This window comes from Arachis duranensis, chromosome 5, assembly GCF_000817695.3.
Source record: "Arachis duranensis cultivar V14167 chromosome 5, aradu.V14167.gnm2.J7QH, whole genome shotgun sequence".
NCBI classification, from domain to species: Eukaryota; Viridiplantae; Streptophyta; class Magnoliopsida; order Fabales; family Fabaceae; genus Arachis; species Arachis duranensis.
The window spans coordinates 31,222,568-31,238,012 of NC_029776.3; the positions used below are offsets into that span (position 1 = coordinate 31,222,568).

The window sequence follows — 15,445 nt, forward strand, 5'->3', positions numbered from 1 at the left end:
TTAAACTTTTGGGAAGATGTTTATTATCCTTAGTACTCGGAAGGTTATTTTAGATAGTAGGGGGATGTTCATTTTGTAACTTTATAACCCATTGTACACATTATACAAATAAGTCATTGTCTCCCTAGTGGATCCTTTTAATAATTAACAAAGATAAGTATAAGTGAAATCACCAATATATACACATAAAACTAGGGGTTTAAATTATCGAATCGGACCGAAAAATATCGCAAAATCGAACCGAAAATTACAACAACCGAATGAAAAATTGAAAAAATTGGTTTTTTTGGTTTTTTCGAATTAAACCGATCGGTTCGGTTCAATTTTTGGTTGATTTGATAAAAACAGAATCGAACCAAACCGAAAAAGATGCTGCATAGTGATTCTTTTTACTGATTTACCCTTACTGATTTAACCTAGGAATAAAACCCTAAATCTGAATACCCTCACTCTCTTTTCCTTTCACTTGCGTCGTCACCCACTCATCCTCACTCCCTCAGTTCTCACTCCTCACACAGAGTCTTAGACACCCACTCATTCACAGACCACAGCTCACTGCCTCACTTCCATCTTCCATTCTTCCTCCTCCATGCGGCCATGCCTGAGAAAATGAGAGCCTAAGAGAGCCAGAGAGCCAGAGAGCGTAAACCCTAAGTCGTGGCAAAAAATTCTATATTTATGTTGCAAGATTGGAGTGTCTGGTTTATTTATAGTGTTAGGATAAGCTTTTAAAATAATATATGAGTGCCTTTTTTTGTTTTCACATGGACCATGTGATTTTATATGTGTGCCTTTATTTTATATGATTTTATATGGTTGCATATATATGACTACCTTTTGTGTATTTCTTTGTTTTCACGTGATTTATAACGCTTAAGTTTCACAATTTGTTGTTGTGGCTTAATTTGGCTGCATATATATGTTTCACAATTTGTTGTTATACCTTAATTTGGCTGCATATATATGACTGCATATAATTAATATGTTTCATAATTTGTTGTTGTGGTTTAAATGTTGAAAACAATATTTTTTCACAAGTTTGAATGCTAAATTTGTTGTTGGAAACAATACTTTTGGTGTTGTTGATGAGTTAAAATGCTAATTTTTCATAATCATCTTTTAGCACTAGTGGAAGAGTGCTTAACAACTATAGGAGTTCTTTAACTCCAAAGACAGTTGAGGCATTGATTTGCACACAAAATTGGCTTCGTGCTTTCTCAATGACAACTGATTTTGAGGAGCTAGCTTATTGAAGAGTTTAAGAAACTTGAATTAGGTATGAAAAAAAAATTTGTTGTTCCTTCATGGTTTATGTTCATAATTTATAATCTATATTATGTTAATGTTTATAATCTATATTGATTTTTTGTTTTATTTTTGTAGAAATTGCGCCAACCGGAGAAGATGATGATTAGTCTAGTGTGGATTCAGATTAAGCATGGTAGCTGTTTGATTTTTATTTGTTTTAAAGTGACTATTTCGGTTTAAATTGTGTTTATTTTTGTTGTTTTGCTAGACATTTTTAATTGTATTTGTTTTATGTTTAATTAAGTTGAATTTGTATTGAATTTGGATGTGATATACTCTTGTTATTCTAGTTTATTGACGATTTTAAACTTCATTTTATTGCAATCTAAATTCTGATTATTAAGTGTAAAAAAACCAAAAAAACCGACTAAACTAAACCGTTGTTAGTTCGATTCGATTCAATTTGATTGTTCAAATAGCAGCCAACCAAATGGTTGGTATCATTATAGAACTGATCAGGTCGATTCGATTGGTTTTCGATCCAAAACTGAACCAAACCGAACCGATTACACCCCTACGTATAACAGTTTGTTTAATTGTTTTAAATTACTAGAGACTTTTTTCTAAGTAATAACTGTTAGCTATATAAATTTAATGTCATGACCCGAACCAAGTCATGACTGGCGCTCAAGGGACAAGTCCCTCAGCAAGCCAAACGACCAAATTTTTAGAAAAACGGACAGAATCTCCTCTGTTTCTAGGACATTACCAACATAAATATTAACTCAATGTATTAATAATAAACCTCCATTTCCAAAGACAACAACAACAACGTACTCCAAATTATATCCACAACCAAATATATCCAAATACGCATCATATATATATCAAGTTGATAACTAGAGTATATAGTTAAAACCATAAGTCTTACATAACCAAATCATAATCACTACCTAAACAGTTCAAGATTCAAAATAACATAACTCATACGAGGATCCTGCCTGTGACATATGGAGCATTGACATAATCTAGATTTTGAACAAAGGTTCCATTACATAATTACTTAGCCCTTAGAAAGAAGAAGGGCTCACCAAAATGACTAAGATCTACTGAGGGGCTGGTGAAATGGAACCTGGAATGACTCCTGTATCTGAAAAACATGGGAATATAATAGGGTGAGTTTTGCAACTCAGTGAGCAAACATTACATCTATAACCCACACGAGACAATACAGAGTTTACCTTGGAAATTATATTTCTTTTCAGAGATGAGAAATTCGTATTAATTAATTACGCAAACAAATAAATAAGTAGTTAAGCAGATGAACTGAAATGGGAGTTCTCATTCCAGAAGTCAAATCAAATCAAATATTACACACCTAGGACGACTCCACCTCTAAGGGTAGCCCTTTCCTCTAGTGTGCCCGTACGGTATAATAGATCCAACGTGTGGCCTACACGTTAGGCTAGCAACGCCCCTACTAGCTAAGGTCTGAGCCAGATGTATCTAGGTTAACGTCATAACCGCCGTTAACTACAGTTTTTTAGTCAGAGTCTCCCAAACCAATCCAAACCAAATCACTTATAAAAATCTCTAATACATATAACATATTACTAAATTCCATCACAAATCCAATATATATATAAGATTGCATACTAAAATTCAATTATTTAAAATTCAATAAAGTCAAATAAGAAAACATGTATGCTTTACAAAATATATAAATATCACCTCGTGTGTATTTTTATAAAATTATAAGTTTCACAAATCAATATTTATTTTCAAAAATTCAAAAATCACAATAATAAAATATTTTTAAACTACAAAAATAATGATTCAACATAAATATTGATAATAATATATTTTAAAAACAATTATAGACATAATATCTACTCACAACTTGATTCCAAAGAACCAGAAGCAACTCTGAGCGCGTCAACGAGCTACCAAATGATGTCCAATAATTCTACAACTCTAAAAATATAACAATAATGATATTTGTGAGCTACTAATATTGTCAATTAATATAATCTTACTCACCTTAACAAAAGCCCCAAATTTTCCAACTCTAATAACCCTAACTCGGATTTATACATACCCATAAATATAGAGATGACAAAAATTAGAAATATGGCTAATTATTGAGTCAAAGAGTTACCTTGAAGTCTTAATAATAATTGAAACTCAAAGTTAAATGTTTCCTTCATTCACTAAGTTGAAATTACATGATTTAGAGGTTTTGAGAAAATGAGATTTTGAATAAAAAGAGGTAGAGTAGAGAAGAAAAGAAAGCAAGATGATAAATGTGAGTTTGATAATATAGGGTGATTGATTGTAAGGAAAAAAGATGAGAAATTATAGTTGAGAAGGGAAGAAAAGAGGGGATTTTTAGTGTTGTTGTGCCCCCACGTGCTCTCCCCCTTTTCTTTTTTTTTTTCTTTTCGGTTACTACGTTTAAAATCTGAAAAGCACTCTACGACAAAGTTATAATATCAGAACGCTCTTGGTATATATGCCAGTCAACTTTGGAATTGAGACCGGTCATAATTCAAAAACCTCAGAAATCGAAAACGTGTAAAATAAACCTCAAAATTGGTGCTACATGCAAAACAAATGTTTAACACCAAATATTTATGAGCATGTTCAATAAGCTAACCGTTTGAAATAGTTTCTCTGGCCACTATGCGCAATAGTATGAAAGCATGCTTCGTGTGGAAAAAATATTGTAGCTCCAAGAAGTAATTTTCCATTTTACTAGTTTAAGGAATGAAGTGATAGTAAAAGAAGAATGAATTTCCAATGAACAAATGGCGTCATCATATACTATATGGTGAATTCTATGGTGTAGAATAAAAATTCTTTTTACACTTATAGATGCTAAGTATCAACTTTCTCAAATAGTCATGAAACCATGTTACAATCATGATGTATTATTGAGCGTCAGAAATAACATGGTGATAGGGAAACAATTTCTGTGTTGTTTTCAGAGGTAGTAGGTTCAATTAAAAAAGATTACAGGATTATTATTACGGAAATCAATGATGATTAATTAATGTGTGGGACGTTAATAAGATGGGCTTGGTAATGTTGTTTGTGAGCCTTAGTTTATGTCTGATGTGAATTATTTGTAGTTCTTTTATAAATAAAAATGAGTTATTGTCAATTGGAACTTGCTTGCAACTAAATATCTATCATAATTTATCATTTAAAATATTTATTGAAAATAATGTTATTTTATTTAATTAAATATATTTTTACATTTTATTTTTCTTTTCGTCAACAAAAATGAAAATAACCAAACTAATCGCCTTACATTTTTTTTGCTCAAGATCAGTAGGTCTCTAAATATATTTTTATATTTTATTTTTTTCCTTGAACATTATTTTTTTCTTTTTTTCGTGATTACAAATTCATGTTTATATTTTTTTTAATATAAATAATTTTATACACATCTAAAATTACAAAATTACATAATAAATAATTTCTTAATACATCTGAAATTTATCCAAAAATAATTGTGTTCATTGCTCTCGTTAATTAGAATTGAAAAAATTATATATACCAATCTTAAAAAGGAAAAAAATGATTTTGATAATATTATTTTAATTTTAATTTAGTTAAAGTTTAATTTTAGTTTGTTATTTTTATTTTGTTAAATTTAAATTTAAATATTCTAACTTTAAAGAGATATCATTTTAAATTTTAAATATTCTAAAAATAATTATTACAATAGATAATAATTGAATAAATGATAAACTATGATAGATATTTAATTGTAAGTGGGCTCTAATTGACAACAACACATTCTTACTTATAAAAGAACTACAAATAATCCACATCAGACATAAACTAAGACCCATAAACAACACTACTAAGCACATTTTATTAACGTGCCACATATTAATTAATCATCATTGATTTCCATAATAATAATCCTGTAAATCTTTTTTAATTGAACCTACTACCTCTGAAAAACAATACAGGAGTTGTTCTCCTATCATCATGTTATTTCTGAGTTGACACTTGACATCTATAGGTATAGAAAGAACTTTTATTCTACACCATAAAATTCACCATACTATATGTGCAAGACAAAGAAACATTAAACAAGCGTAACTAAAACAAATGCTACAAAAATTCTAAGTATTCAAAATCTTTCAAGTTCTTCATTCATTCTTCTTAAGAGAAAATTCTTCTCATTTCAAAAAAGTATATATAGATTAGATTTTGTAATCTAGATGTTGAAATTATATATCACAACATAACTAGATAATATTTTGGAACAAATATCCAATTTCGTATGTGTATCTCTTACAAAAATTTTTAAGATAATATTCTTCTCTTGTACATTGTCCTATTCAAGTTGCTTAAACACCTAAAATATATAAATTTTAGAAACAAAAAATTTTAGGATCAACATATTTTATCAATTCTAGCTAGTATTTAGCCAGTATAAATGTCAAATTATTTTAAATATTGATTTATGTGTAAAAATTTTAATAAATATAGATATAAGTTGTGTTAATTTATATATATAAAATTTTGTAAATATAAGTATAAATTATATGTATTATATATACAAATTTCTATAAATATAAGTATAAATGATTATTAATCAAGTATTTATCCAAAATAATAATATTTACTTGCCTAAGCACTGCTGCTTTAGAAATCTAACTTAAGCTAGCTTTCTTAAAAGTAGAATTCGTATTTTTTCATTGCTCACAATCTCAAAATCTTGATAAACTTTCTTAGTTAGTTGTAGGTTTAGAAAATGTTTCTAAACATGATTTAATCCCCTTTCTCGTGTATTTTAGCCATCTCAAGAGGGTGATTGATGCATGTCATCATGGCTTGCCGTGCTTCTTCTGTGAGGAACCTTTAGAAAAAATCTAGAAGGACAGTACTTTTATTAAAATTTTGATCAGCACTTAATCAAAAAAAATCATAAAAAAAATGAATAATTTTATGTTATTAAATATAATCGCACACTATTATAAACACTAATGATGACTAATTGATTAATACAAATTACAAAATCTGTTAGTTCTAGCACTCCTTGAAAACTTTATTGTTTCCGAATTTATTGGACTGTATAACTCCAACTCTTGTAACTTGTCCACGTACATTTCGTTTTAGTTTTAGCAACCATATCAAACACAAATCCGTCAAAATACTATCCTTTTGAAACCCAAACACTTACAAACAAATGTTTCATCTTTCTCTCTGCAAATAAATGTGGTGAACTTGGCGGACAAACCTATGATGACTTGGGAGCAATAGTTATAATGCCTTTTTGTTATTTAGATGGAATATCCCTTCTCTTGCATGTTTTGATCTTTACGACCGGTCATTTATCTCTTTTTCATCTAATAAAAACAATCCTTCATATATATATATGTATATCAAAAAGGCCACACACACAATTCATGCCTATAGATGACTATTTGCATATATATAAACCAGAGCTAGCAGCAAAGGTAACAAGAATAGTTTGATCAATCTTACGTGCAATGCAAAGAAGAGATCATCTCACAATACAATCGCTAGAGTAGTCCACGACTTATTAAATGCAAGGTAATATATATAAAAATAATTCTTAACATTCTTGTATCAAAGTGCAAAGCTCGCTTAATTACTGAGAATCAGCTAGATATGGTTCAAATGTATTACGACTTTGGATGTATAGCATACCAGGTTTGAATAGAAGTGAGAGCCAATGCTAAGACGGCAGCCAAAAATGCGATGAGAGACCAGGGGGTATTGAAGTAAGTGTTGCGTGCTTGAGCCAACCAAGTCTTCCACTTATTTCCGTAATGCTTGTTGATCTGATGCTTCACTTTAATATATTCTTTGCTGTATGCCACCAAATCAGTTCTCACCATGTAATTGAACATTTTAGCCGGCAATTCGTGCCCTAATTCGTTGAAGAGTTTGGCCACTTGTTCATCACTTCCGAGCAAGTTTCGGAGCACCCCGGCCAACCTCAGCTCCTTCACATCCTCAGCATCATCAATCAAAGAATCCATCATGGAGAAGTAGGAGCAGAATTCGAAATTGTTAGGGAAATCCGGCGACATCTCATACGCAATCAAGTTGTGAAAGAAATAAGGCGTGGCATCATTTACGACCATCACTGGAAGCCTCAATTCTCCGCTAAACCAGTAGGAGGTGAAAGAGATTTTATTCCATTCCCATTTGTTTGTCTCATTTGCCTTCACTTTAATCCCTGCTTTTATAAGATCCCTGATATTCTTATATCTCTCCCAGGACTCTCCTTCTTTTGGAGAGAGAGTAATAATGCTGTCATCATCATTGCAGTTGCTGCCATCGCCCGTGATAGTAGACGTATGAAATGAGCGAATATAATCAAGAAGATGGATTGCCTTCGCTCTATTCACCCTTATTCTAAATGGATCTCGCTTTGCTAGTCCCATGAATATGAAATTGTACAGTATGTTCTCCAAGTGAGCCACGTCATCTCTAAGGACTAGTAGCTCCAACAACCTTAGTGGAAGTTGGTTTTCCAACAACAAAATATCTCTCCAAGTGTACATCAATTGGTCAAGCTTTAGCCTCAATACATTTGGATTCTGATCGTCAACGTTGTTTATGTAATAGAGTAAAGCACATCCGTCCACTAGCAACATCCAAGTTAGTTCCTCGTCATCGTAGCTTCTAGTCACATCTTCGCTAAACAGATTCCTCAGTAAACCAATGTGATTTTCTACCTTTTCATGCAGCTTCTTGAACGTATCTTCCTTGCTAAACCCTTGTTTCTTTTCTAAATTTTGAATATAGAAAGACGCCCATAGAATTTTGAATTCTTGTCCCAATTTCAAAGTTTTCCTTCGGTAATGGATGGGTCCAAATGAAATCATCTTGGGTAAGCAGTACTGAAAAAAGTTTGTGTTTTGCCGCAAGAAAGGGGGAATCTTTTGGATCTTGACGTTGGGAGATGAAGATGGACCATTCTCTTGAAATGTTTGCTCAAAAAGTTGGGCCATCCGAGCATTCAATTTCTCATCAGCCATTGTCCAACGGTCAGCGTTTCTCGGCCTTCCAATTGCAACAAAAACTTCAAGAATCTAGAACGGTAAACAGTAAGATTCTTTAAGAACCGAGGTTTTCAAGATTCAAATGAGCTTGCAGCCCATTCAAAAAAGAAAAAAAAAAAAAAGAGCTTGCAACTAAAATAGGTCTTTGCTTATTAACTACGTACAGTCTCTTTTTTTCTACGAACTCTTACGAAGTTGCCTTTATTAATAGAGTATATATATTCAATAGACTATACCTACTGCCATTTTGCAATTTCTATCACCTTTTTAAAGTGTTTGGCATGAAACTAGATTATAAAATATTAAAAGTTTTTGGATGTGCTTGCTTTTTCTTTTTTAGACCATACACCAAACATAAACTTGATTATAAATATGAAAATTGTCTTTTTCTTGGACATGATATAGAATATCATGTCTTTAAATATATGTCTAAAATAGGAAAAATTTATTTGTCAAGACATGTTGTATTTGATGAAGGTGTTTTTTCATATAATAATGAGTTATTTGGTTTTAATTCTAATCTTGCAAATTCAATTTCTGGTGGGTCAGTTAATTCAATTAATAAAGGCATGATACCTCTTTTATCAAAGAGTTCCTTTTATATCCCTTCCAAACAACCTCAATCTCCAAATCTTAATCAACTCTCTAATAATAATTGTGACACAACTCCTACTTCATTTATTATAGAAACAACATCCTCAGCTATTTCAGATTCTACCTTTAATGAACTACCTAATTCTGCATTTCATCAATAGTTACCTTCTCATCAAACATCTATCAATTGGCAATGAAGTATGCCTACCACCTCTATCTCAACCCTCTCTTACAACTCCATCTTCCTCTAAGTCCCATTCTATGATCACTAGACCAAAGTCAATGTTTCATAAACCAAGAAATTGCACTGCCACTCACACTCCTGATTTAGTTAATGAAATATCTAGAACTATTTTTCAAGCCCTCTCATGTTCACATTGGAAGGCATCTATGAATGCTGAATTTAGAGCCCTTTAACAGTGCAAAAAAATTTAAGGAGATTGACATTATGCATCAAAATCTTTGTTATATTTCAATTGCTCCAATTACATTTTTGAAATTGACAAGTGTATCACGTTAATTCATGAACTAGTTTAGACTCTTGTTAATTTTAGTATCAGAGTTTTCTGTAGATACTGCTAACCACCATCTTAGAGCTGGCACGAAAGCACTTTAAACATCCTCACTACCACTATATCCAACCTCTTTCGTCGAGCCCATTTACAAACAGCTAGTTTCAGCTATGCCTTATAACAGTGATTATGTTATTTAATAAAAAAATTATATCACTGATTAAAACAAAGTATATTTTTAAATTTAGAAAACGTGTATTTCATAATAATCTAAAAATAAACAATATAAATCTTGATTTTTAAATTTTTATTGAAAATACGTGTATTTTTGGATGAAAACAAAATGTCTAATCAATCATATAATTCTTTTTCTATAATAACATACTTATATAACAAAATTTATCAATGTTAAATTAATATAGAAAAATATATAATTAAAACTAATTTTTTTAAAAATATTTATAAAAGCACTTGTACTTAACGACATGTAAAAAAATAGAATTGAAATGATTACATCTAAAAATATTTAGAATTTTAAATTTATAAAAAATAGAAAAAATTAGTGAAAGAACTAGTTTAATGCATGATATTTAATTTCAAAGACTAAAATAAATTATTTAATATAAAGTGACGGGCCAATTCGGCACATTTACAATGATGACATAACGGATGACATGTGAATGAATAATGTTACGACACGTGATACAAACCAACATATGGTCAAATAGCATTGTGACATATGGCACAATAATCCACATCAGCATGCCATATGTCACTGATCGACCTATCATCATACCATTATACGTGGTCAAATCATGAAATGACATATATTACTAATTACGTCATCAACTTGTTAACAAAAAATAAGTAAGGAACTAATATAGTGTACTTTTGTTAATCTCAAGAATGCTATTGAAGCAATTAAAACCTCAAGGACAATTTTAATATAGGACGCCAATTTCAGGATCACTTTTGGGACTTAACTCGTGTTTCGCTACTCCTCCACCAAATGCAACTATCATAGGTTGCAAATGGGTCTGTGCTATCAAGAAAAACAATAAAGGAAACACTATAAGATATAAAGTCAGAATAATTGGTAAGGATTTTCATCAATGGAAAGGTGTGGATTATGACCAAATCATTAGTCCTGTGATAAGACCATCCCTTGTCCATATTGTTTTAACGATTGCCCTCACCCAAGGTTCGGTGATGAGACAATTTGACTTCAAGAATACCATTCTAAATGAAAAACTTGAAGAACAGGTATATATGTTACAACCTCTTATGAGCATTCAGATCCTAATCTTGTTTGCAAGCTCAATTGAGCTCTCTATGGACTTAAACAGACACCAAAGACCTGGTTTCTTACTCTGAAAGCAACTTTGATGCAATTTAGCTTTTTAAGTACTAAGACTGACAACTCTCTTTTTGTTAGATATAATTCGAAATCTGTAACTTACCTATTGGTGTATGTCGATAACATTGTTGTTACTGGTAATAATGTTTCTGAAATTGAGGATCTGATTTTATAACAGAACACCATTTTTTCTCTAAAAGATCTTAGAAAGTGTAACTACTTCTTTGGACTTGAAGTTTCTTATTTGGATAATGGAAGTGTTCTGCTCTCTCAAGAGTAGTACTAACTTGGAATCCCATAGCAACACCAATGATGTCCCCTTTAAAGCTTCATTCTAATGATTCTGAGCCTTGTGCAGATCATAAATTGTATAGGTCCTTAGTTGGTGTTGTCCAATACTTGACAACCACCAAACTATACCTCTCCTATGTAGTCAACCAAGTCTCAAAATTCATGCAAAACCCAATATTAGAACATTTGAAAGTTGTTAAGAGGATACTCAGATTTCTTAGAGGTACAGTGTATTCTGGTTTAAGATTTACAAAGTGTTCTAACTATAGGGTATATATTAGCTTTCGCAGATGCTGACTATTGGAGGAGACTTGGATGACCAAAAATCCATTACTGGCTACTCTGATCGAGAAGCACTACTATAGGAGTATTGGAAGTATTAATTAGTTGCTATGGGTGTTAGAGCTATTATAGGATTGTTCACAGTTAGGACTATATATATATACCGCCCTTGTTAGAAATAGATTTTCTCATGCAATACAATAACATTTCATTCAATCTCTAATATGCTCCACTTCAATACTGCTAACATTTTTATCTAGTAGTTTAAATTTTTAGAAATAAATAATGGACATAATAGACCAACTCTAATCAAGATAAACTACATGAACATCAATGAACATGGGAGAAAGTAAATTAAACTACTGTCCTTCAAGATTAAGGAATTGAATGAAATGAAAGCAAACAGGAAGGTATTTGAAAATTACCAGATAGCAGTAGTTCAAGAGAAGAGAAAGTCGTGGCTAGGAAGATATCAAGTCATGGTGAGTAACGCACCTGGTAAAATGTTATACGAGGCGAGTTGGGTAGTTTAATTTTGTCTTCGATCTTCAAAGAGTGTGTTAACTTAAAGGTGAATGCACTTGGCCGTTGCAACTTTTCGCAAATCTGAACTACCCAGTCGGTCCACTATTACTATTCTATGTAGCTTCTATGTACTAGTAATCCCACAAGGAAAATTTGAGTGCAGTATCTGGACAAAATAATATACAATGTGGGGGGTAAGTGCCATTTTAATTGCAGATTTGAACGGTTTTATTATTTTTTATTGAAAATGATAGTGATTAAATAATTATTATAATTGATGTATTTTCAATTCTTTGAAGCATATTTTTGTCCCTTTTTATATACCTTCGTATATATTTTGTCATTTTATTCGGTAGAATTTTAAATCCTCATATGTTTAAGAAAAATTGTTCTTTAAAAAAAATTAACTATTTTTTAGTACAAGTTACAACAACCAATATTTTTATTTTTATTTTATTGAAGAAAATAGGAAATTAACTTTTTATGCTAACAATTCGCTAGCAAATAAGAGAGAGAAAAGGAAAATGTTCGTGTGTTGACTTGAACGAGTGAGCGGGTGAACGAGATTGTCAGCTCCAACGTTGACCACAAGGTGATGGACGACAGGATGTGACCCTTTTAATGACACTTGGACGCTTAAATTAGAGAAGATTTAAAGAGGAGTAATGAGATTAGGGTTGCGTTTGTATCTTAGAAAAATCTAGGACTTTCTATTTATAATGATTTGGGTAAATCGTTTTGGAAATCCCTGATTTCGAGAATTGGAATAATTTTCCCTACCCCAATTTAAAAGTTGTTAATTTTGGAAATTTGAGAGAACTCTGGACCGTTGTTTACCTTGGATCTAGTGGTTATTTTGTGTTAGGCCTTCGAAAAAATTCGAACCCTATTGGCCCGTGCAGAAGATCGGATCCAGAACAAACAATATATTTTGCAATATTGGTGTAGAAAAAAAGAAAAAGTAAAAAAAAAAAGTTAATTGTTGAAAGAAAAAATTAGTTTCTTGTTTACAATAACAACATTAGCCATTGTTATGGTCTAAATCAACCAAAGACTAATAGATATTGTTGGTAATAGATCTGTATATCCTTAACCCTCCTCCTCTCTTTTTAGTTGTGTGAAGTGTGAACCCATAGTGACAAACGAAAAAGTTAAAGTAATTATTTGTTTTAATTTTTTAGTTATATGTATTTAACAATTTTACCTAGATGACGGAAAATAAAGCTGCAATTTATAGTTTTACTGGCGATTAAAAAGACTAAATTAAGTAAAATCAAACTTTGCCAACTTATATAGCCGTTATCTTTTCACCTGACAATTTAAAAGCTACTTGAATTCAAATTTTATGGTAGCTAGTTTAACGTGATAATTTAGCTTTTAGATAATAGAGTTCAGTTTAAGGACAGACGTAAATGATAAGAAAATTATTTAGATAAAGATATTTAAAATATTTTTTTTTAAATATTTTTTAATAATTAAAAATTAACGTATATAATTGATTAAATGTGTTATTTTTGTTAAAATTAGATCAAACAAATTGATTTAACAAAAAAATTTATAAACTAAATCTTAAACCGATCTAAATTAATATTTTTTTTATAAAAAATAACTACAATACTCTTATTATAAAAAATGACTAAAATATTCTTATTATATATATTAATTTAAAAATCTTAAATATTAATCCTATGACAACATAGAAAAAAAAGGGTNTATATAGAAGTATTGTAGTTATTGTAGTTATTTTTTATAATAAAAGTATTGTAGTTATTTTTTATAAAAAAAAGTTAATTTAGACTGATTTAAAATTTAGTTTATCGATTTGTCCGATCTAATTTTAATAAAAATACTACGATTTAATTGATTATATGTGTTAAATTTTAATAATTAAAAAATATCTTTAAAAAATTATTTTAAATATTTTTATGTGAGTGACTTCCAAATTATAATGTTGAGGTTGGATTGGGTAAATTAAAATTTAAAGGTTGAAACTAAAACCAACTCTAATTTTAGGATGTCAAATGGATATTAATTCAAGTTATTAGATATCTATCAATTAATTTTTTTATTTGTTTTAGAATCCTTTTATTAACAATGATTAGAATATTAGACTCACAAATGTTTTAAGAATACGAAATATAAGCTATTAAATTAATTATTACGTATTTATATATTTTTCAAGAAAATATCAGGTAGTAAAATAATAAAATTTTTATAATAAAATAACCAAATATTTTTATATTAATATAATTAAATATTTTATAAACATAAAAAAATAATCATCATTGTTATTTTTATAATATATGATTGCTTCATAATTGAATTTTTTTATTTTTAAGTAATATAGTTGTATATGTTTTAAGAAAAATAGAAAAAGAATAATCTTAACCTTTAAAACTCTCCTACATCGGTATCCTATTACGTTTGCTTGTATATACATTAGTTAATAGTTAGCACGTAAGAAGCAGGAAATTGACCGCGGATGGGATATGATCCGGTTAGTAGGGGTGCTAAAGCGGGCCGGCCGTCCCAATCTATTTCGTTTTATTTAGATTTGCTTTATAAACGGGGCGAATTGGTCCGTTTTATCAATTAAAATAGGTTTAAAATATTAATCCACTCTATTTTATAGCGGATTGGCGAGTTGGCGAATTAGTCCATTTGACTCTTTTTTAAAAATAAAATTTATTAAAATTAACCAAAAAATAATAATTAAAAAATCAAATACAAAATAAAAAATACTCAAATTATAATATAATTTTTTTATTAGGCTTTTTAAATTTTTAACTTCAATAAAATTGTTCAAAATAATATTTGTCAATAGAATTATCTTTATTTTAAAAAATAAATCACATAATTTGAGCATATATACAAAATTGTAAAATAAAATAAATAAAGTTAATAACTAAAAGAAGAATAAAAACAAAAAATGAAAAAAAGTGTTTAAAAATTTTATAATGATTAATTTCATAATAGTAATAACTCTTTTATTTAATAAAAAATAAAAATAAATAAAAATCTTCGGCACGGCGAATCGGCCCACCGCATCCCACCAAAACCCGCCAATTTGGCGGTGCGGGTTTGACGAGTTCCAAATCCTAGTCCGATCCGCATTTTTTAGCGGATTTAACGGATCGACCTACTCGACCCATTTTACCACCCCTATCGGTTAGAAGAGGAAAATATTTTAATGTTTTTAAAATATTAATATTTAATAATTTTAATCGTTAATTTTAATTAATAAATATTATAGTGTTTATAATTTTAATTAATGATAATTATTAAAATATTAATATTTTAAAAATATTTAAATTTTTTATGTTTATATATTAATTTTAATTTCTTTTAGACACGAGATCATAAATATCAGATACACAATAATATTTAAATATATTTATATATGTCTAAACGTATTTTTTTTTTAATGTAATTAAATGCAAAAGACAAATATATCACATGAATATCAAATAAATATTATGTTTAAAATAAAATAAATACAATAACTGATGACAGCCCACTCGAGACAGCCAGACAGGCAGCACGATGCACGAAACCATAGGATCTTTAAATATATCAAA

The 15,445-nt window shown here is 29.7% G+C and overlaps 1 protein-coding gene across 1 annotated transcript; it reads right to left on the reverse strand.

Annotated features, from left to right (window-relative positions):
- Positions 1-6,702: 6,702 nt before the first annotated feature.
- LOC107489069 (uncharacterized) lies at positions 6,703-11,900 on the reverse strand. The gene is made up of 2 exons (XM_016109844.3): positions 11,838-11,900; positions 6,703-8,336 (listed from the first exon to the last, which is right to left on the reverse strand). The coding sequence occupies exon 2, from the start codon at positions 8,280-8,282 to the stop codon at positions 6,918-6,920; it is 1,365 nt and encodes a 454-aa protein (XP_015965330.1). The 5' UTR covers positions 8,283-8,336; positions 11,838-11,900; the 3' UTR covers positions 6,703-6,917.
- Between the last annotated feature and the right edge of the window lie 3,545 nt (positions 11,901-15,445).

Coding starts and splice junctions, on each gene's coding strand:
- LOC107489069 (XM_016109844.3), bottom strand. CDS start 8,282: ATGGCTGATGAGAAATTGAATGCTCGGATGGCCCAACTTTTTGAGCAA.